The 20498-nt window shown below is 46.8% G+C and overlaps 1 protein-coding gene across 1 annotated transcript; it reads left to right on the top strand.

The window, feature by feature from the left end:
• Nucleotides 1–16803: 16803 nt before the first annotated feature.
• Nucleotides 16804–17751, top strand: LOC130543402 (olfactory receptor 2A12-like). Its single transcript, XM_057310262.1, has one exon. The coding sequence runs from the start codon at nt 16804–16806 to the stop codon at nt 17749–17751; it is 948 nt and encodes a 315-aa protein (XP_057166245.1).
• The last annotated feature ends 2747 nt before the right edge of the window (nt 17752–20498 follow it).

Below are 20498 nucleotides of genomic sequence, written 5' to 3'. Positions count from 1 at the left end.
TCTTGACTTTGGCCAAAGGACTGCACACACTCTGAACCTCCTATATGCTAGGCACTGTTCCAGAACCTTCAGAGACATTATCCAATAGCTATCCAATAGTCAGATAGCTGGAAATAATGATTTTTTTAAAAATTAAATCCCTACCTTTCACCAAAGGGTCTTTGTAAGTCACATTCTCTCCCCAGGGGGAAAGAGCACGGGATTTAGAGACAGTGGTTTCTGCTTCAATCCTAGCTCTGGCTTTACTTGCTATGTGACCTTGGGCTGCTAGCTTACTTCCTAAGCCTCAGTTTCCTCACCTGTAAGATAGGAATGAAAATATTCACCTTGCAAGCCGCGTTCTTCCTGAGAGGAATTTCCCAAGGACCCAAGGTGGGAATACCCCACCCTGGGGCAAGCCGCGTTCTTCCTGAGAGGAATTTCCCAAGGACCCAAGGTGGGAATACCCCACCCTGGGGCAAGCCGCGTTCTTCCTGAGAGGAATTTCCCAAGGACCCAAGGTGGGAATACCCCACCCTGGGGCCAAGAGCGGGAGAACCTGCTGCCATTTCTACTTTTGCTTTTTCACACACAGCGATGGATGGACTTTAATAGTCTTATGTTGAAGAGTTATTAACCTGGCTGATCCACGCAGGGAAGCTGAGGGCAGCTGAAACAAGCTTTCTATAAACCAGCAAAGTGCGCCCAAGGATGCCCTTCCATAACCAGAATCTTGAGTCAGAAACTCAGGCTCCCTGAATCCCTGGTTCCCCATCATCCTTCCCCTGACTCTCTTGAGGGTAAAGAATTTTGTTCCTGGGGGAAAAAATTGCCTGACTCTCAGGGATTGTACCCAGAAGCCTCATGCGAGGGAGAACAAAGGGAGACATTATTATCTACCATGATAAGCCTGGCCTCTGTGCCTCTATTTGGGCCAAAAATATAGACTTTGGCATTTGAGATGTGGCTTACAAGCTACCTTGACATTCATTCTCTTTGAGCCTCGTGATGGCTCTGCCAGATGCATAGGGTAGGGATCATTGTCCCTACCTCACAGGTGAGAAACTGAGGCTCAGAGGTAGAGTATATAGGAGAAATGGAAATCAGTTATTCTGTAGCAACAATAGGGTTTTCTATCTTTAGCAAAACCATAGCTAACCAGAACTCAACTAATATGAGTCCTCAATTTACTGAAATGTTTTCTGTTTTTGATTTTTAGGGGGAAAGGCAAATATGGCAAAGAATTTTGCGTTGGGCTTAATTTAACTATATGATACATGGGTATAGATGTGTGCACGCACACACACACACAGATTAATTGATGGTATCTCTCAGGTGAACAAAGTCACACCAAACAGAAATTTGGGAAAATCTCCTCAGCTCCTTTCCCATCTCCCCACATCCTATCTGACTCCAGGTTCCATTGCTGCCACCTTCCAAATGCCTTTCACACCCACCTGTCCCTCTCCAATCCCACTGCCGCTGTCTGGTTCAGATACTTGGTCCCTCTCTCTCACCTGGTTTCATCTCCGTCTCCCAGCTGGGTCCTTACCCAGCGCGTGCTCTGTACTGGCCTCCAGAGTGCTCTTTCTAAAACAAAACTCTGACTGGGCCACTCCTGCCCTTCTTCAGCAGCTCGCTTGTCTACAGGAAAAAGTCTAAGAGGGTCAGACCAATACCTTGGCTTCACTCCTTAAAGTCAGACTTAGTTTGGGTCACCAGGCTCTGAAGAAGGTTGGCGGGCTGACACTTTGGAGGGATCTTTGGCCACTGCAAGGGCTGAAACAGAAAGCATCCCAGTGACCCAAGAGGACATGTGCAGAGAGGAGACATAGGAAAGAGACAGATCCCAAGTCACCGTGGGAGTTTGTCCCGTAGTTCAGACTAGGACCCAGAGCTCCCGGCTACCAGCTGCTCGGCTCCTTGGCCTCTGTGCTAGCTGTGAGCCCAGGCAAACTGGGACTCCGCAGGTCAGACACAGCCTACTGGCAGCTCAGCTTCACCGTGCACACTGTCACGGTTTCCCACTGTTCCCATGACTTAATACCCAGCCCAGCACGTAGTAAGACTCAGTAACTGCTTGCTGAGTGGTCTACAAACCGAGAGACCCTGGGAACCAGAAAAAAAGAGAGAAGGAAGAGATTACAGACATTGTCCCTTCACTTACCCTTCCAGTTTATCAGCGATCTGGAGAAAAGCATCTGTGCATGGAAATCATGAGTCTCTTGGGAAAAGTTAGGGCACAAGCAGACTGAGGGAAAAAATGGAGAAAGCTGGCATCAGGAGTTACGAATCTCTGTCATTTCTCTCAATCCTGTCCTAGCCAACAAGTAATAATAATAAAACAGAAACACTGTTTTAAATACTATAATAATTGAATAATTAAAGTAATAATCATTCCTATTTAATAATTTAATATAGTAAAATATTGTTGTTCTAGCAACTCGCTATGGGCCAGACGCTGTAACACGTGCTGTACATGCACTGGAATTGGGGTGATGGTTGAAAGATTTAATAATAAACAGGGCACCCTCTGATCAGAGCACACACCTGCCCTAAGAACAGGAGAAGCTGTACCAGTAGGTGCACAAGCTGAGCGAGCGCCCTGCGCACAGCCACCCTGAGAGTGGGCGTTACCGCTGTGCCCACGCTGCAGGTGCGGAGAGCCGAGACGCAGCTTGCCCAGGGTCACAGCGGCAGGCGACTCCAGAGCCCGGGCTCGAAACCACCAGCTGATGCTGCCTCCCTGAGCATCTCTGACAAGCCCAGAGCTGGACTGACCCATCTGGAAAGAGGTCCTCCTGTTTTCTCCCCATCACCGACTCCCTCACTTGCTCTCTGGTTTTCTGCCTCCTCCAGGGTAGAAGCTGACATGAAAGGGAACGGGAAGAGCAGGAATCATGGCCAAAAAGCAGGGGGAGGGAAGCTGGGGCAGGCAGCCCGCCAGGCCAAGTTGATGCAGGGAGGCAACCACACCAGCCATGCTCCGAAGGCTGCTGCTGCCTGCTCTGCACACAGTCATATGCTGGCCCTGCCTGAGCCCATGTGTCCCCTCTGCTCTCCTTTCCATGGTCTGTGTCCTCCCTGCAAGCTGCGTGAGGGGAATCGGCACCCTGATGGGAGGTCAGAGGCCAGGCAGGCGATGCCAGGGCTCGCCCTTCCCCACACGTCCTCCTGCCGCCTCATCCAGCAGCCCCTGGAAACCTCCAAGAGAGCATTGCTTGTGGGGCACGAGGGTAACAGGGCGTTCTGTGAGGGTCTGGGCCTGCTGCACCAGGGGATTGGTGGAATGAGCCACGGGAGCCTGGTGGGAGCAAGAGCATGCTGGGAGACCAAAGGCAGAGCAGGTGTAAGGAGGGGTCTGAAGTGGCAGCTCCCCATCCAAGGGCAGCAAGGATGGACTAGGGCAGAGACCAGAGACCCAGAAGCAGACCAGGCAGGACCAGTGTAGACAGATGGACAGACAAGGAGACAGAGGACCACGAAGGCAGGACAGAGGATGACTAGACTGGAAAGGGATGGAAAGTGAAGACAGAATCTGCAAGTCAGAGAGGAACCTGGAGCCTGGCCTCAGGGGCCCCTGGCAGCTGGGCTGGGAAGGCTTCCACCCTCACTCACCCCTCTTGCCAGAGCATGGTGAGCAGGGATGCCAGAAACATACCGCCTCCCAAGCACCGCAGAAGGCAGACGCCGCCTTCAGGGTAAGACTCTGCCCAAAGCAACTCCCAAGCCTGGTCCTCCCCTCCCAGCCGAGGAGGGCGATCCCAGTCCAGCCGAGATCCTGCGTCCGGGTGGCAGGTGATTCACCAAATCTTGGGACTGGAGGCGATCTTGGAGAATCTAATCCCTGCCAGGACACACATTTCCTCGGCAGCCTCCCCGGCAAAGGTGCTCCTACTCCTGTTCGCATCCCGCCAAGGACGAGAGGCTCACTATCTCGCGAGGCGGCTTCGGTAGACTTGACTGCCCTTCACAAAATCCTTTCTTGTACTGAACTGAAAGAAAGTACTTCTGACATCAAGGCTGCGTTCTCTAAAACACCTCTTTGCCCCTTCCCGCTCCTGCTTCTAACCACACCCTCCCCTCTCCTCCAGAATCCCCAGCCTGCATTATAATGCACTAGCTCTTACCTGCCCTACCTTTCCTTAGGAGGGTCTGTGGGGCTGTCTGGGCTGCCTTCCTTGCTCTTGATAAGCCCTCATGCTCTGAGCAGCCCATTTTCCCGAAGCTGGAACCCTGCCACACTCAGCGTCTCTAATGCCAGGCAGCACCCCCAGCAGAGCCCTCACACTGGCAGCCCAGGGAGGGCCCCGCCCTTCCACGCAGCACCTAGGGCTCCAGTGAACAGCCCTGGGGAAGCAACCGGTGCGATGGTGAAGACCCAGGGATTTGTAGTCAGACAGATGCGGTCCCTGTGACCTAGCCAAGCCACATGGCTTCCCAGAGCCCCAGCTTCCTCTCTGTAAAATGCGGCTGTGTTCCCTAGATCATGATAATACTTGCTATTGGGGTTTGTTTGGGTTTTTACGTGTGTGTGTAGTCATTATGGGCCAGACACTTGATATCTTCGCAGCATTATTATCACCACCTTAGAAATATAGAAATGGAAACTCAGAACATTAGGGAGCCTGTGTGGAGCTGGGATTCTGCACGTGGTTTTGTCTGACCACACAGGCTGTGTTCCTAACCAATGCTGAACCCAGTGTTGTGATCAGACACAAGGCAGACCAGAGGCAGGGAGCCATGAGGCGTCTTGAGGTGGGGGGAAAGGACAGAGTCACACGTGGAGCGGAAGGTGGTTGGGTAATGTCCTCTAGACCCAAAAGCAGCACTTTTGAGGGTAGCAGGCTCTTCAGGGGCTTCTGCCAGATACACATTCTCCAGGGGATAGGGAAGGAAAATGAGAAAGGGGTCAGCATTGGTTAAGTACCTTCTATGTGCCCAACACTTCCCGGGTATCATTTCATGTAATCCTCCAAGAAGCAAGTTATTTCCACTCTATCAATGAGGATACTGAAGTTCAGAGAGAAAATGACCTGTTCAAGGTCAAGCAGCTGTTGGAGGCAGCCGAGATCCCAAGTAGGTCTCCCAGATTATAAAGTGCCTCTAGCACAATCCGCTTGGGGGCGGGGAGAGCCAGGACCACCCAAGTCTCTAGTCTGGGGATGGGCTCTGCCCTCAGCTTTTCTGATTTCCCAATTTGGACCCCAGCCTTTCTGAGTTCAAAGTTCTTTCTGAGGCCTCCATGCGAGCTGCAAGGTGGCAGAAGCTGAGTGAGAAATAGAGAATCCTCTTCTCAGTCAAGAGGCCATTCCATGTGGATTCTTTTCTATCCAGGACAATCCCTGATGGAGTCATTCCTGTTTTCCAAGTTACAAAAGTAACCCATGTTCATCAGAGAAAATTCATAAACAGAGAAAGGTAGAAAGAAGAAAATAATTACCCTTTAGTTCCTTAGTACGGAGGAAATTTCACTTATGACTTCCAGATGTTTCTCTCTTTTTTTAAATGCCTAAATGATAGTGGCTTTTTTCCCACCTCGTTAATATCACACTCCACATACAATTTTATTGTGGCAGATACTATTTGGTTGACTGTCCATTCCCCCCTTCTTTGCTGGTAGAACTATGTGCTTGCTGACAACATTTGTTTGAGGCAGTCAATACCTCACGAATGGTCCAAGCCCAAATGACAGTGCCATTTCCTCCTTTCCCAGAATCCTTTTCAGCAACGGCAGTCACAGAATTTGGTCCTGTCCGATAAGACACACCAGGGAAACTCAGCTGAGGAGTTTTCATGAAGAAACTTCTTTTCCTAACAAAAGGGATAGAATGAGTGTGATACACTTCTCCCAAAACCCCGTGAATACAAATGACATGTCTCTCATTGGGCAAGTCATCTTGAGACCATAAGGAAAAGGCTTGGAGGAGCACAGGGGTTCTCTCACTAACGTTATCTAGCTTCAAAATACAAGTAGCTTCGTACCTCAAGACTTTTGTTAGTGAGGAAAATAAATTGATTCTTGTATAGCTAAGCCACCGTTCACTGGGTTTCCTGTGTTTTGTATGCAAATCCTAATGGGTTAAGTACCTGCCTTTTAAAATACTTAATATTATTTGATAACCCTGTCACCATCTACTCACATATTCTTTAGAACCATTATTGTCAAGTGTTTGTTCACTTATGGTTGGACGTGCAGGGTTTTTTGTTTTTTAAGATTTTATTTCTTTATTTGACAGAGAGAGACAGCCAGAGAGAGGGGGAACACAAGCAGGGGGAGTGGGAGAGGAAGAAGCAGGCTCCCAGCAGAGCAGGGAGCCCAATGCGGGGCTTGATCCCAGGCCTCTGGGATCATGCCCTGAGCCGAAGGCAGATGCTTAATGACTGAGCCACCCAGGTGCCCCATGGATGTGTAATTTCAATCCCATTTTTTTCTAGTACAAATGATATCACGTTGGATATCACCAGAATGTATTGATTTCCTGGCACAAGAAATTTATTGGGTTGAATTAGAGATATAAAGACACCAGTTTCAGACTTTTGTTCCCAATCAGGATGAAGTAACAGAGACCAGAATTACTGTCCCACCTGTAATAACTAAAAACCTAGACAAATTGCATGGAATAATGTTTTCCAAGACTTGGACGTCAAGCAAGAAAAGACGATGACTTGTCAGAGATGAGAAACCAATGAGCTGAACCCTGCAGTTGTCCCAGTTTGCTGCTGACAAAGTGACCACGCTGCCAGAGGAAGTGAAGACACAGAGGAGGCTGGTCATTTCCCTGGGCCCAAGAGACATAGTTGAGAGTCTCGGTGGCTGCCATAAACTGAATGTTTGGGTCCCCTCAAGGTTCATATGTTGAAATCCTAACGCTTAATGAGATGGCATTTGGAGGTGGGGCCTTTGGGAAGTAACTAGGTGAAGAGGGTGGAGCTCTCATGATAAGATTAATGCCCTTATAAAAGAGGGAGAGACAAGAGATGTTTTCCCTCAACCACGTGAGGATACAATGAGAAGACAGCCATCTCTACACCAGCAAGAGGGCTCTTGCCAAGAACCTGAGCATGCTGGCACCTTGATCTTGGTTTACAGCCTCCAGAACTATGAAAAATAAATGGTTGTTGTTTAAGCCACCCAGTCTATGGTACTCAGTTATAGCTGCCCAAACTGAGTAAGACACAAGCCAAGGTTGCTGTAGTTCACGGAGCAGAGTACTGGGGGAAAAGAGAGCTCTGGAGGTCTGCAGAGGGTCCCTGATGAGCACTGATGAGTAGATGTGTGTGAAGAAAGCACCAAATGGGGAAGGAGGTTGGAGAAGGGGGAAGACAAGTGGAAGGGTTAGACGGAACCATTCTCGGAGCTTGCTAAGGACCAGAGATGTTTCCTGTTCTCACCACTGGACTAAATGCTGCTCTCATCTTGCCCAACAAAACTTAAAAACCAAATTCAAGAGAGTCAAACTGTTTACAAGTAACTTAACTAAATTCTAGAAAAACAGCTTAAGAATATTTATCAGGAATTCAGAAGTATCTGACACTCAGTAAGGTACGATTTAAAATGCCTGGCATCCAATGAAAAGTTACCAGGAAAGCAATGAACTAAGAAGATATGACCCATCACGAGAAATATCACCCAATTAAAACCAACTGAGAAACAACACAGATGATGGAATAAGTAGGCACAGACATTAAAAAATTAAATCTATACTCCATATGTTTAAGAAGCAACAGGGAAGACTGAGCATATTAAGGAGAAATGTGAAAGATAGAAATCTAACTTCTAGAGATGAAAACTATAATATGTTAGATGAAAAAAGCGCTGGGTGGGATTACAAAGATTAGTAAACTTGATAGCATGAGCATAACAGCTAAGGAATCCCACAGTGATTGGGTTTTCTTGTTTTTTTCTTTTCTTTTTTTATTTTTATGTTTTATTTATTTTATTTTCATAATATTTTTATTATATTATAACAGTACATCCCTGGTTTCCGATGTAAGGCTCGATGATTCATTGGTTGCATATAACACCCAGTGCTCCATGCAATATGTGCCCTCCTTACTACCCATCACCGGTCTATCCCATTCCCCCACCCCCTCCCCTCTGAGGCCCTCAGTTTGTTTTTTGTTTTTTTTTTTTTTCTTGAGAAGATGAATAATATTGATAATAGTCTAGCCAGACTGATCAGGAAAAACAAGATAAAACACAGATTTCCAATGCCAGGAATTAGAAAGGTAACATCAGTAGAGATTCCATAGATATTAAAGGTTTTCCATAGATATTATGAAAACTTTATTCTAATAACTTAGATAACTTACATAAAAAGGACAAATTCATTGAAAGACATTAATGAACCAAAGCTCATTTGAAAAGAAATAGGAGAGCTGATAACCACATATCTATTTTAAACATTTAAATGTGGCATTAAAACCTTTTCACAAAGAAAATTTCAGACCTAGATGGATTCATTTGTGAAGTCGACCAATGCTTTAAGGAAGGAATAATTTCAAGTCTGCACTAACTCTTCTAGAAAATACAAGAGGAGGGAATAGTTGCCAACTCAACGTAAGACCAGCATCAACCTGATATGAAAGCCAAACACAAATATCGCAAGAAAACTACAGACCCGTATCTCTCATGAGCACAAATGCAAAAAAATTTTTTTAAAGATTTGACTTATTTATTTGATAGGGAGAGTGAGAGCACGCACAGGAGGAGGAAGGAACAGAGGGAGAGGGAGAAGCAAACCCCACTGAGCAGGGAGCCCAACTTGGGGCTTGATCCCAGGAACTCTGGGATCCTGACCTGAGCCAAAGACAGATGCTCAACCGACTGAGCCACCCAGGCACCCTTCTTCACAAAATTTTAACAAATGCAATCCAAAAATATATTTTGAAAGGTGACTACACCATGGCCAAGTGTCAGGTAAAAAAGAGACTAAACGCTTGGGAGAATTCCGCTGGGAAGCCATCTGGCCCTAGGGTCTTGCTGCTTGGGAGGTTTTTGATGACTGCTTCAATTTCCTTACTGGTTATTGGTCTGTTCGTATCTTCTGCCTCTTCCTGCTTCACTCTTGGTAGTTTACAAGTTTCCAGGAGTCCATCCATTTCTTCCAGGTTGCCTAGTTTGTTGGCAATTAGCTGCTGACAATAAGATCTAACAGTTGTCTCCATTTCCTTGGTATAAGTCATGATCTCTCCCCTTTCATTCATGATTTTATTAATCTAGGTCATTTCTCTTTTCTTTTGGATAAGTCTGGCCAGAGGTTTATCCATCTTATTAATTCCTTCAAAGAACCAGCTTCTAGTTTCCTTGATCTGTTTTACCATTCTCCTGGTTTCTATTTCATTGATTTCTGCTCTAATCTTTGTTATTTCTCTTCTCCTGCTTGGTCTAGGCTTTATTTGCTGTTCTTTCTCTGGGTCCTTTACGTGTGAGGTTAGCTTCTTTATTTGGGATTTTCCCAGTGTTTTGAGAGAGGCTTGGACTGCTATCTACTTCCCTCTTAGGACCGCCTTTGCAGTATCTCATAGGGTTTTAACTGATGTGTTTTCATTTTCATTAGTTTGCATGAGTTGTTTAAGTTCTTCTTTAATTTCCTGGTTCATCCATTCATTCTTTAGCAGGATGCTCTTTAACCTCCAACTGTTTGATATCCTTCCAAATTTCTTCCTGTGATTGAGTTCCATTTCAAAGCATTCAGATTGTGGTCTGAAACTCTTCAGGGAATGATATCAGCCTTTTGCTATCGGTTGAGACCTCATTTGTGACCCGGTATGTGATCTATTCTGGAGAAAGTTCCATGAGCACTCGAGAAGAATGAGTCTACTGTTGTTTTAGGATGGAATGTTCTGTATATATCTGTGAAGTCCATCTGGTCCAGTGTGTCATTCAAAGCCCTTGTTTCATTGTTGATCTTCTGTTTAGATGATCTGTCTGTTGGTGTGAGTTGAGTGTTGAAGTCTCCTACTCTTAATGAATTATTATCAATATGTTTCTTTACTTTGGATATTAGTTGGCTTATATAAATGGCTGCTCCAATGGTGGAAACATAGATATTTACAATTGTTAGATCTTGTTGGACAGACCCTTTCAGTATGATATAGTTTCCCTCCACATCTCTTACTACAGTCTTTGCTTTAAAATCTAATTTATCTTATATGGGGATTGCTACGCCACCTTTCTTTTGTGGTCCATTATTGTGGTAAATTGTTCTTCATTCTGTACCTTTGATCTGGAGGTGTCTTTAGGTTCAAAATGAGTTCTACCAAACATTTAAAGGAGAAGTAATACTTATTCTACTTAAGCTGTTTCAAAAAATAGAAATGAAGGAGTGGACTTAGAAGATGGCAGAGGAGTAGGGGACCCCATTTCAACTGGTCCCCTGAATTTAGCTGCATAGCTATCAAACCATTTTGAACACCCACGAAATCAACCTGAGATATAGGAATATATATCTGGATCTCTACAAGCAGAAAAGTGACTGCTTTTTGCAAGGTAGGATGTTCACAGTTGTGAGTCTACAAGGTGGTACAGCCACTCTGGAAAACAGAATGGATGTACCTTAAGATGTTAAAAACAGAGCTACCCTACAACCCAGCAATTGCACTCCTGGGTATTTACCCCAAAGATACAGCTGTAGTGAAAAGAAGGGGAACATGCACCCCAATGTTCATAGCAGCAATGTCCGCAATAGCCAAACGGTGGAAGGAGCCAAGATGTCCTTCGACAGATGAATGGATAAAGAAGAGGCAGTTCATATACACAGTGGAATATTACTCGGCATCAGAAAGGATGAATACCTACCATTTGCGTCGACATGGTTGGACCTGGAGAGTATTATGCTAAGTAAAAAAAGTCAAGCAGAGAAAGACAATTATCACATGGTTTCACTAATATAAGGAATGGGGCAGAGGACCATAGGGGAAGGGAGGGAAACCTGAATAGGAAGATCAGAGAGGGAGACAAACCATTAGAGACTCTGGACTCTGAGGAACAAAATGAGGATTGCAGAATGGAGGGGAGATGGGAGGAAGGGGTAACTGGGTGTTGAGCAAAAAGAAAGGCATGTGATCTGATGAGCACTGGGTGTTACATGCAACTAAGGAGTCATTGAACAATACATCAAAAACTAGTGATGTACTATATGTTGGCTAATTGAACTTAAAAAAAAAATAAGAGAGAGACTAAGTGGAGAGTCAGGGAAGTGTGCTGGAAGGAAGGGGCACCAGAGGGTCATGGGTCTGGGTTCCACCGTCCCAGCTGTTGGCCTCAGGAGAATGCTGATGTCCACGACTTCTCCCACCCCTCGACCACATCCTATGTTCCTGGTATCAGATGCTTAAATACTTCATCTTGCTTAGGCCTCAGAACAAACATGTGAAGTTCATATTATTTTCCAAATTTTACAGTTTAAGGAACTGAGGCTTCAAAAGGTGAAATAACTTGCCTGAGTTACAAGTAGGGACCAGACTGAGATTTGAACCAAAATCGGGGTTGAATGAGACAATGACTAAGCAGCTGGCTCCACCCTGCCTGGCTCAGTAGACAAGCTGCCTTACTGCTCAGTCATTTATGGATGTGCTGTCCCCTCTGGGAAGTTAAATCTCTGCTCTGGATCCCAGGGTTGCCAGATTCAATGGGTTCATCCTCTTTGCAGGAGGAAGGAAATGACCACTCCACAAGCATAGTCCCCTCCCTCCTGCTTAAGAAGTGTGACCTGGGCAGGAGACCCGACTCTGCAGCTAGGCATCCACTCCTGCCCTGCGACAGGGTGTCCCAGCCCTCAGCTACGGAAGAACTAGCCTGACCCTTAATACTGCTCACTTATTGCAGTCAGCGTGGGATCTGCCACTGACTAAGTCTCTCCTCTGGACCAGGACTTGTGCTCAGCACCTTACATGGTACCTCCTTAGTCCTCATAGCACTGCTTTCTGTTCTAAATATGATGAAAATGAGGCCCAGAGAGGGGAAGTGATTTTCCCAAATCACATGGTGAAGAAGGGGTAGGGACAACAGTCCACCACAAATCTGTCTGGTCTTTTCCCCCTGTCTTACACAACAAACAGTGGCTCTGCATCTTCTGGAACTTCAGACACTAGGCCTGAGGAGGGAAATGATGTCGAGATAAACAGTGATGAGAGAAAATATACCAAAATCGAGGACTGTACTGTGCATTATCTGTTTCCTGTGCCCTGGGTAGGGCTGCCCCATGTCAGACGGCCACAAGGCCCATGGCCCCTACTCTAGGAGACCATATCAAGTCCAAAGTCAGATGCATTTTGACCGTAAAAGGGAGCGTTCAAAAGAGTGACAAGAGCTAACTGCTCTACCACAGGAATAGAACAGAACTGTTCCATGAAAAGTAATACATCAGATCACCCTACCCAAGCCCATCCTCGCCTCTCCTGTCTCCCCACAGTAGGAGCCAAGCACTGTAACTGAGACTTGCCAACCCTAAAAATCCATGTTGTCAGGAAGGATGTGCTATGTCTCTAGGAACTTAAGCAGCAGATCTGAGATAACGTCCAGTTTTTCTAAGCTTGCTGGCTTGTCCTACTTTGTGCTCTCAATATGTTACCAAGACCTCTTTGGTCTTGGCCTTCAGAACCTGTCCTTGAGGATGACTTGCTCTTTTCAGGACCCCTCCCAGTTCCCAGGTCTCATCCAGTTCTGTCCCCTCAGGTCCCATCCAGGGTTCTATGGACAGACACCCTTTGACCTCCAAGTACCACTTGACTTGGATTCCTCATCCGTAGCTTCTAGAAATGTGAAAGTACTCCCCATTGGCCTCAAATCCCCCAGCGACCAAACTGGACCTCACCTCGCCCTGAACCTCACCTTCATTGCCACACACCTCAGAATTTGAACTCCACCTTGCTGGACTCCACCATCTCTCACAGTTGGTTAGTGCCTCCCACCCACAGGGTAGGCTCCTTTCCAGTGAGCCTTGTCCTGCAGCACTTAACGAGGCCAAGCCAATCTTCTGCCTTTCTCTCCTGGAATTCCAGAAGGACCCAAGAGAGTACTTAGTTGGCAAGAGTATCTTCCAAGTCGGTCTGAGAAGGACTGTCCATCTGTGCTGGTCTTTGACCACCTGGCACCTGCGGCTACAGCCTGAGTGTACACACCCTATAAACAGTGTTGCCCTTGGCCATAGAGACGCTGCGGGAGAATGAGCTTGAATCTGGCAGATCTAGGTCCAAATTCAGACTATGTGTTATCTGCTAGGAGGTACGAACAGGCCAGTTAATTCTCTTAAACATCTAACTACCAAATGGCTTACTGACCTTGTTGTGAGGATGAATTATATTACATGCCGAGCCCCGAGTACCCTCTGATCAAAGCCAGCGCTCATTAGTAGGCAGTTACTGCTAGAGCAATAGGTTTGGAAGCATTGACACCACAATGAGATCTGTGGTCTTGGATAATGGCAGTTATAAGGACACTAGTATTAGCAACATTTATGCTACCCATTTCCAAGCCTTAACATGTGATCACGGAAAAGATTCTTGAGAACACAAAGACACACTCATGTGCTTCGGAAAGAAACAAAGCACATCTTACTAGTACAATCACTCTGTCATAGAGAGATGTGGCAGCGAAGCAGTAGTACTCCTCCCTCCTCTTGAGTCTCAGTGGGAAGAAGTTTCAGTCCCCGGTGGAAACTTAAGAAAGGTGCCTAGCTCACTAACTCCAGGGGACAAGCCTGGAGAGTCTTGCTGCATTAAACCTCCTGGCCTCGGCTTTCATCCAGCCCTGGGGCTCTGTGCTGCACTTACCAGCACGGACAGAGACTCCTCAGGGCTTTTCAGGGATCAGAAATCCACTCTCTAACCCCATTCTGATACAAAGAGGACCTCAGTGTCTGCCACCTGGAAGCCCCTCCCACAGGACTGCTCTGCATCCAGTGCACGTAAGAGAGGCACTGTCTCCGCTGCAGAGCCACTGTGCGAAGCATCCACGCTTCTACACTGCTGAGACCAGAGAAAGCAGGTGGTTGGTACCACGGGAGGGAAGGAGGCTACTCTAGCCGAAGAACAAGGTACTGATCATTCCTGCGTGGGACTGAGGGAGGGGCCGGAAGGGGTTCCTTTCCTGGGTCCTCCAAGAATGACAAAGGAGCCCAGTCTTCTCTGCCTCACTCACTGGGGAAGGAGGTATGGGGGGGACCTGCCCACACTGAAGAGGACTGGGATCTCCATGGCACTTCCTAGACTTGCTCAGGTGCTGGGGCCACTGACAAGACATCCTCTATGCTTTTCTGCACCCAGAGAGCAGAGGCTGGGAAGGAACAGGAATGTGGAGAAAGGAGACTGGTTAAGAACATGGCGTTTTCCCAGCAGAAGCACTTGATCTAATTGTTTCTTCATGGGCGCTTTGAGAGAAGCCGTGGGCACAGTGGTTAGAGTCTGGTGGGCTACGCAGCCAGAGCCCAGCACGGGGACAGGTGCCCAAGCAGTCTGCCAGTCCCTGCTAGATAGTGTGGAGAGATCTAAAAGAGACATGGCCTCTGCCTACAGCCTGGCTGAGAGAACAATACGCAAAATGAATGGGCCACACCGATTGAGTAAGGAGGAGGAATCCACAAGCTGAGCCTTGGAGGTCGGTGGGATGTGGAGAAACAGAAAGGGTTACGGAAGGTATTCCCAGCAGATAAGCAGCTCAAGGGAAGGACAGTGCAGATGGGATTGGCATGCGTGGCTGATACCGAGAAAGCCGGCTAGCTTAAAAGATCTGTGGCTCAGACAGGAGGGCACCCCACCTGCCCAGACCAGGATCCTTTTGGTGGCCATGCTGTTAACACCATGGCTCAGAAGTCTCAGTGAGGCACTGGTGAATCACAGACTTGAAATTGGTTAGAGGCAGATGGGGGAGCCCTTAAATTCCAGTCTAAGGAGGCATGAGAAAGGGCGTAACAGATGAAACAGTACTGGTAGCTGGTGGGTGGAGTGGGAAGGACGAAGCCCTGGAACAGCCCAGTCTGGGGTGCGGACAGGTGGAAAGATGTGATCTCCCCCATCCTTTGCAGCCCTCATCATCCTGGCTTCGGGGTCGGCCACAGGCACTGCTGACCGGTCCTTATCTCTTGAAAGTTTCCCCGCAATGTGTAAGACTCTGAGCTTCCCTGGCTCTCCTCCTTGCTTCACAAACACGCCTGATCTAGGACCTCTTTCTTCTTCATCCAATACTGGAGTTCCCTAACGCTCTGCACAAAAATATCACACCATTTTCTTTTGCCCAAGCAGCTTCAAACAATGTTTCCATCTTCCAGATCCCCACCAACACCCTGAAGCAAGGGGTCCTCACAATCGTGTTTTCCACCCTATCCTCTGGAGCCTCAGATGCTTGAAAACACCAGGATAGCTCCTCTCTCCTCCTTCTACCAATCCTTCCACTCAGCTGCCCATTATCACAATCCCAACCTTCTTGGAGCAGTGTCAGTAGACCAGGTATAATTCGCATGATCTCCACTATGGAGGGGGTATTACACATGAAGAACCTGGGATTCTGAGAGCCTACATGACTTAGGAGCAGGTAAAGGGGCTACAAGATTCAAGTGTGTGGACACTAAGTCTACACGCTATGTATTCTCCTCTACTCTGGTCTCACGTCTCCAACTCCCAAAAGGAATCTCCTGCCAGCCCAGTCCTGTTCAGCCGACTGCCCAGCTCAGCCTTCCCCTTGATGCTCATGGCACTGATGTGATCACAGGTCTTCAGCCGGGTATTCCTGGGAGCAAAGAATAACAGAGCTGGCAGTTTCCTTTGGAGTGGGCAAGTCCGACAGCCTCACTTAAAAATGGGGCTGTGAAGGTCACAGAAGGGTATGGAGTGACCCAAGATCACACAGCAAGTCAAGGACATAGTTAGGACCAGCCCTTTGCTCTTCTGATTTCCAGACTCATTCTATTTCTACTAACCCTTTATTTGTCTACCGCTTTGTATTTCACCAAATGTCTTGACATACGGAATGTCATATGCTCCTTGCCGTTACTCTGTTCCACAGATGTTCCGTCTCTAACAGGTGGGATGACTGAGGCCAATGGACGTGAAGGGACTTTCCCAAGGTCACACAGCTGGGTAAGTGACAACCACGGGACATTCAGGAAGAGCTGCATTAGAAATGTGCTCATGGGGGAGTGACTGTAAGGATTCAACAGAAAATCCCACAGGCATCCACGCACAGGAAACGAAGGGGGACCTGGGGCTGTAAGTCAGGAGTCAGAGTCACGCTCCCGGTGGCTTGGGGCTGTGAGGTCTCTGTCTGCTGCCCTGCACGTCTGCTCTTTAGCATTTCTCAAGGCTCCACTTTTCTTCTCTATTGCGCCAGCGCCCCTGTGACCCTGTTACCACCACACTGACTCCGGGACATTGTACGTCAGGCACACACAGCCCACTGACATAGACACCGACAGTGTCGTCCTTTTGAATTCTCAGCAGAGAATTGTCCTCCAGACCGGGACAGGTGTACACTTTGGTACAACTCAGCAGTGGCCTGGTTGTCTGCGTCCCCTCTACAAACATGGCTACCGAATGCCTTGCCGTCTGTGGGTGGGGGTGGTTTCCAGACAAGGACCTGTGGGCAGTCAGGCATCCTATGTTCCATTACAGGTAGGAATCCAGATCTCCTGATGTATTTCCGGGTGCCACATGCCCTATCCTTCCTTCCCTTTGCGTCCCACTCCACAAGGTTTGATGAAATCCGTGCGAGTCTGTGCAAAGCGCTATGTGTGTGTGACTCCGCTTCTGTCAGCTATGTCTTCCTTCCCCCAAGGGCCAAACACAGAGCAGGGAAGCCCTTGTCTCCCTAATAGGCAGCCCACCATGCAGAGCCTTGGCAAGGAGAACCACAGCTCTGTGTCTGAGTTCCTCCTCCTGGGATTCTCCAGTGACTCACAGGTCAGGCTAGCCCTGTTCTCCTTCTTCCTTCTCCTCTACCTCATCACTCTTCTGGGAAATGGACTCATCGTCACCCTGATCTACCTGGACTCACACCTGCACACGCCCATGTACTTCTTTCTCAGTGTCCTCTCCTTGGTGGACGTGAGTTATGTCACTACCACCATGCCCCAAATGTTGGTTAATATGGTGTGTCCAAAGAACACCATCTCCTGGGGAGCTTGTGCTGCCCAGATGTTCATCTTCTTGGTCCTGGGCATTGCTGAGTGTGTCCTCTATGCCATTATGGCCTATGACAGGTATGTGGCCATCTGTTTCCCCCTTCACTATCCCCTACTCATGAGCCGTCCCATTTGTATCAAGATGATCACAGGCTGTTGGTGCATTAGCGTAGCTGGGGCCCTGATCTACACCATCTTTACCATGCAGCTGCCTTACTGTGGCCCCAACAAGATAAACCACTTCTTCTGTGAGGTCCCTGCTGTCCTGAAATTGGCCTGTGCGGACACGTCCTTCAATGACTTCTTGGACTTCATCTTGGGTTTCATCCTGCTCTTGGTCCCATTCTCCCTCATCCTGGCCTCCTATGTGCGAATCTTTGCCTCCATCTTAAGAATCCACTCAACCCAGGGGAGGCTCAAGTCTTTCTCCACGTGTGCTTCCCACATCACTGTGGTCATCATGTTCTATGGGCCAGCCATGATCATGTACATGAGGCCCGGCTCCTGGTATGACCCCGAGCGGGACAAGAAGCTGGCCCTGTTCTACAATGTTGTCTCTGCCTTCCTCAACCCCGTCATCTACAGCCTCCGGAACAAGGATGTGAAAAGGGCCTTTCTGAATGTACTTGGTCACAGAAGAACCGCTCAGTGACCCAGGCTGCGTCAGAGCTGTCCAGAGTCGTGGGCAGACTTCATGGGACTCATTTGGTATCGTATAAGTAAGTTCTAACCAACCTGAGCCTTTCTGGGGTTGTGAGCACCCAAGTTAGGGGTGGCTGTATGGCTACCCCTAAACTGATGGCCCCCATATTGGCTGCCACCACCCCAATGACAATTGAGTGTTGAGAACAAAGGCTTTCTTCTACAGTGACTAGTTCATGGTTCAAGGCCATTGCTTTATTGCTTTTCCTGGGTTCTCTCCAGCCTCTAAACGTTTATGTCAGTTCATCTGATCACAGCCAAATGTGTAGTGTGCACACGTGCTTCTCCACAGTGTAAGGGATTTGGGGGTGAAAATGACATAAAAAGTGGCCCGTGCAGGTCCACAGTCTCTGCTCGAGCTTACAAGTAATAGTTAGCATTGCTTTTTGCACTAGGAGCTATAAATTCCAAGCTAGACTATTTTAGACACAAATGTGTAGCAATGTGGCTAATAATTGATTTGGTCTAGACTCAGCTTGTGATACTAACTCTTCTGTGCTTTCGTTATTTAATCTCACTTTTATTTTGAGAAACAAATACCATCTGTATTTCATAAAGGAAAAAGAAAGTGTATATGTATATCTATATATTTGTGTGCATTTATCTGTATAGAGAGAGAATAGGAGAGAAAGAGACAGACACCCACAGAGAGAAATAATATACAAAGACCCCATTTTCCATGCCCCAGATAAACACTGGTTAATATTTTGCCTTATTTAGTCTGAGCCTTTTTCTTTTTTAAAAAAGATTAAATAATTACAGATACCATTGAAGTGTCCTTTGAATAGTCCCGGCTCCTAGGAATCAACCACTACCATTCAACTGAAGTCTACTCCGTGTGGTTTGACTTTTGCTTACAGACAATTGCACCCACAGCATTGTTCTCGTTTGAGTCTGAAAATTTATAATGGTGGCATGATATCCGCATTATTCTGAAAAAAGTGTAACTCAGCCTCATGTTTTTGACATCGACTCATTTGGTAGACACAGGCCTACCGCATTCTCTGTAGCGAGCATTTGAGTATACCACGCCTCATTTATCTATTTTTTTTTTTAACAGAGGGAGAGTGCACCTCTGTGCCTGAGCAGGAGGGGAGAAGTGGCAGGAGGAAAGGGAGAGGGAAAATCTTTGTTTTGTTTTGCGTTTTGTTTTTGGAGAGGGATGGGGGAGGGGCAGAGGAAAAGAAAGAAGAATCTCAAGCAGACTCCCTGGTGAGCATGGAGTCAATTCAGGGTCAATCTCAGGACCCTGGGATCATGACCTGACCCAAAATCAAAAGTCAGGCGCGTAACTGACTGAGCCACCCAGGTACCCCATAAAGTTGCATTCTTTGGCCAAACCTTCAATTCTCTTTTAAGTTACCTCCCATGAGAGACTATGGACTCTAGGAAACAAACTGAGGGCTTCAGAGGGGAGGGGGTGGGGGAATGGGATAGGCTGGTGATGGGTAGTAAGGAGGGCACGTATTGCATGGTGCCCTGAGTGTTATACGCAAGTAATGAATCATCGAACTTTACATCGGAAACCAGGGATGTACTGTATGGTGACTAACATAATATAATAAAAAATTATTATAAAAAAAAATAAGTTAGCTCCATATCCAGCATGGAGCCCACTAGGGGGCCTGAACTCAGGACCCAGAGATCAAGGGTTGAGCTGAGATCAAGAGTCAGATGCTTCCCTGACTGAGCCACCGAGGTGCCCCTCATTTACCTAATTCTTTATTGTCAAACATTTATTTCCAGTTTCTCACAATTTAAACAATTCTGCAACAAATGTCTCTGAACATTTCTCCATATACAAGGATCCCCCCCTAGGATTTATGTGTAGCCATGGACTGGGCAGTGGCAGAATCAAAGAAACGTCAGATTTACTAGATACTCCTCAACTGTTCTCCAAGTAATTATACTGATACACCCGTCTAGTTCTCATCAACACTTGACATTATTTCTCTATCTCAAGCATTCTGAAGTTGCTATCTGTCTCACATGTGGAAAGTGGTAACATCTTCTTTTGTTTCATTTGTAGTTCCCTGGTTGCTAGTGAATTTAGCATTTTTTCATCAGATTTCTGGTAGTGTTGTGTAGTGAGCTAAGCTCAAAAGCCAGACTCCCGTATTCTATCCCAGCCGTACCCTGTACTAACTCAGAGGGGACGGGCAAGGTACATAACTCTCTGAGCCTCAGTTTCCCCATCTGTCAACGGGAAGAAAGTAGTATAGACCTCAGGAGGTTGTTGGAAGGATTACATCAGATAGTACATGAAAAGCATTTGTCATAGTGAAAAACAAACTAAATATTCAGTGAATATGAGATATCGTTTCCCTTTCCTTGATTTGCAGTTTATTACATGTTTTGGACCTTCCTTGTTTATTACATGCATTGAGACTATCTTCTCTCGGTTCATTGCTTGTTTTCTTTATTGCAAAAGCAGTACATGTTTATTCTTACATTTTAGAACACAGGTGCAAACAAAAAGAAGAAAATGAAAACTCTCCATTACCTTAGACGTGGAGATAATTACAGTTAACATTTCAGCATCTCGATTTTAAGGTTCAAAAGATCTATGTTTTTCTTAATATTTTAAAAGAAATATGATACAATTATTAAACTATCACGTGTTCTCATGATTTCTTAAATGTTTAAAGCACTCTATTTTTTGGTCACATTCTCATTTTATCTTGTTTATTATGATTG

The sequence above is a fragment of the Ursus arctos genome, unplaced genomic scaffold (assembly GCF_023065955.2).
Source record: "Ursus arctos isolate Adak ecotype North America unplaced genomic scaffold, UrsArc2.0 scaffold_12, whole genome shotgun sequence".
Lineage (NCBI taxonomy): Eukaryota > Metazoa > Chordata > Mammalia > Carnivora > Ursidae > Ursus > Ursus arctos.
This window is presented reverse-complemented; position numbering and strand designations above follow the sequence as displayed.

Coding starts and splice junctions, on each gene's coding strand:
- LOC130543402 (XM_057310262.1), top strand. CDS start 16,804: ATGCAGAGCCTTGGCAAGGAGAACCACAGCTCTGTGTCTGAGTTCCTC.